The following is a 2,921-nucleotide window of genomic DNA, read 5'->3' on the forward strand; positions in this document are numbered from 1 at the left end:
CTGAAAGACGTAGTCGGAACTTTAAAAAGTACCCGTGGATTATGAACGAGTAAACCCTACGCGGGAGACACAGACGCGTAAGGGAGGTGAAACGTCAGATAGCCTCTTCGTCCTGCTACAGCTACGTTGTTCCAGAAGACCTAGTCATCTCACTACAGGCTGGTATTGACTATTACCGGAGCCAACAGGCTGCTGAACACAAAGCTCAAAACGAGGATCACAATGTTGTGGATCTCATTTGTACTCCAAGCTCCGCCGACGACACAACACTGGCAGTCTGGGTCACACCAGAGCTCGATCTGTTCTCGAGGTACATTAACGTTGCCCATTTGTTGTTGCTTATTTGATGTAACGTTGCTCGAGCAACACTAACTAAGTGTATTTTTTTGTCTCATCTAACGAGTGTCACCGCAATGATGACTTTCAATAGAACAAAGAAGAGTTGGGAGAGCTGGGGAAAGGAGCTGACGTGGCTACTGCAAGATTGGTCAAAGGTGACTGGCTGATCTGTCGAATTCTTTGCTCCGGAGACTGGTTCTGATGGCAAGACAGCGCCCACAGCAAAACAGCACCTTATCCAGCTAGCGAATGATGTGGTGCCGAAATACCTGTCTCTTAGCTTACAATCGAAGATCAGCAGAGGCGATACAAACAAATCGATTTACTTCGATGATGTAGTGGGCTACTTGGCGGATGGGGCGTGGCTGAACGAGGCAGTGATCAGCTATTGCCTGGATGTCAGAACGGAGAACCGTGACGACGTGCATGTATTATCGTCGCTCGTTATTCAGAAAGAGAAGTTCCCGACCCCTCCAAGGCGAAAACGTTTCTCAATGAAGTCCGTGGTGCTGCCTATAAACCACTCCAACGCCCACTGGACGATCATCATTGTGGTGGTGGATCGGCATGGTGAGCTTCGACCGCACCTTTACGACCCCCATTGTAATGAGCATTACAGAAGCAAGGTAGATGAGGTTTGGATGGCAAAGTTTTGCCGTATCTACAGGCATGGCACGCACAATGGAGTTTGGAGACGAGGAATCATAAGAATACCCCTTTCCTGCACCAATTGAGATGAGTGGGATTAGGACGCCTACGCAGCCCGACAGAAGCAGTTGTGGAAAAATGGCTGCTGCTATGGCTTATTCATTCAGTCATGGAGGACGGGTTTACAGCGGATGTGGTTACAAAAGATGTCGTTAAAGTGATGCGACTCAGATTACTATTGATTATTACATGTACATCTATGATCAAGACTGCTGATGTAGAGGAACAAAGGAATGTCGTAGAGATAGGCAAGCAACTATCGCGAGCTTTCGTGCAGGGTAGGAAGAAGGTATTGGAGCTAAGATACAGAACGTTTAATTGAATAAACTCAACTTCAACGTGAGACACTACTAGTCTAGATAGATTCTGCGCTGTCATGTCAATAACGTCACCTGCTGTTAAATCGATTACTTCGACAGGAGTGGGAGCTCGTGCGTATTCTTGTGGTCCTTGAAGTAGGCCGGTGTAGCGGTATCTTCTATCTGTTCACGCTGTACTTGAAGCTACCCACGGGATCCTGGAGTCGTATCGTCATGCCGTGTGCACTGGGGCGCATGCGGAAGGTTCGACCTCGCTCCCGAAGGGTTACACGTCGAAGAACTTGAGATGCGTGCGTTTTGCTTCGCACATCACGGGGCATTTGTTGATAGCCAGCTCAACAGCTTGAGGTGCACTGCGTTCAAGATGCTGATCGACGATTGCTACAATGTTACCTTGACAGCAGGCAACGATAGCAATCACCTGCAACGCTATCGATTTGTAGCAACGCTATCATCTCATGGCAACGTTATCAATTCGGAGCATCGTTATAGCGCTAGAGCAACGTACGAAAGTGTACTAACAACAACACTACTGAGCAGCAACGTCAATATTAAGCGTACAATGTTATATTACTTTTGAAGTCTCTTGCAGCACTCTTCCAGCAGTATATCTAGGGATGGAACGTAGTTGTAGTTCGCCGATGCCCTTGGGCTAGACACTTTAGACGAAAGTTGGTATGCGTGGTTGAGTTCTTGCTCCAGAAGCTCGTGCAGCTTGGTCTCTACAGCGTGCAACTTGCAGGTTTAGTCTGCCATTTCCTCAAGCTTTTCTCGGATACACGACAAGTCATGAACACGCGAACGGGCTAGCAGCTCAGCAAGCTGGCTTGTCGAAAGCAACACGGGATGTCCTTCACCGCTTGCGCTTGTTCCAGGTTCCCTGCGGTCTTTCATCGTACTTTGTGTTTTTTCTTTTCTTTGTTAGTGTACAAGCCATAAGGCAAAGAGGACCTGTGTCCGATTGAAATTGCCCTTGACTAATGCCGTGCGTTGCCCGGGAAGCTCTGGATACTTGGATACTCAATATTTGATATTATAATATTTGTCAATAGGAAGAAACTGAAGCGCGAATAAGGATGGGCCCCCACTTCGCCAGCGACACTTGGACTTTTTACTTTTCTTAGTTGAGAGGAGCAATCCCAACCAAACGAAATTGCCGCTGAGGTCCAAAACCCATCGCAGTCGTATAAGAAGAGGGCAAGAGCCTTTAAGAAGGCCAAGACCGACTAAACCTTCTTGTCGGCAACCTAGGGTAAGCAAATCGATTCGGACAATCGTATGGCCAGCATTATATACCACTTAAATAAATGTCGTAACCCTCCCACATCATGGCTATATATATATGCTAGAATCTCACATAATTTGCTATACAACACGAGTTCTGCCTCACACTTAGCAAGGCAAGGTAGCCTTCTACTCCCACACCATGGTTATATATGTGCTAGATAGGCGTCACACTAATTGGCTATACAACGACACCCCTTACGACTCCCGCCTCTCCTTAGCAAGGGAACATTGCCTTCTCCGTAGATCGCTTCCCAGCAGCTTCCCCTA

General features: G+C 47.4%; 2 protein-coding genes across 2 annotated transcripts; both read left to right on the top strand.

Moving 5' to 3' along the window:
- Positions 1-833: 833 nt before the first annotated feature.
- On the top strand, positions 834-1,047 carry PPTG_05889 (hypothetical protein; the record flags this gene model as incomplete). The annotated part of the gene is made up of 2 exons (XM_008899618.1): positions 834-942; positions 1,007-1,047. 2 exons carry the CDS (start codon positions 834-836, stop codon positions 1,045-1,047), a joined length of 150 nt encoding a protein of 49 aa, XP_008897866.1.
- Positions 1,048-1,156: 109 nt separating this feature from the next.
- On the top strand, positions 1,157-1,369 carry PPTG_21779 (hypothetical protein; the record flags this gene model as incomplete). The annotated part of the gene is made up of 1 exon (XM_008899964.1): positions 1,157-1,369. One exon carries the CDS (start codon positions 1,157-1,159, stop codon positions 1,367-1,369), a length of 213 nt encoding a protein of 70 aa, XP_008898212.1.
- Between the last annotated feature and the right edge of the window lie 1,552 nt (positions 1,370-2,921).

The sequence above is a fragment of the Phytophthora parasitica genome, assembly GCF_000247585.1.
Source record: "Phytophthora parasitica INRA-310 unplaced genomic scaffold supercont2.8, whole genome shotgun sequence".
Taxonomy (NCBI): Eukaryota; Oomycota; class Peronosporomycetes; order Peronosporales; family Peronosporaceae; genus Phytophthora; species Phytophthora nicotianae.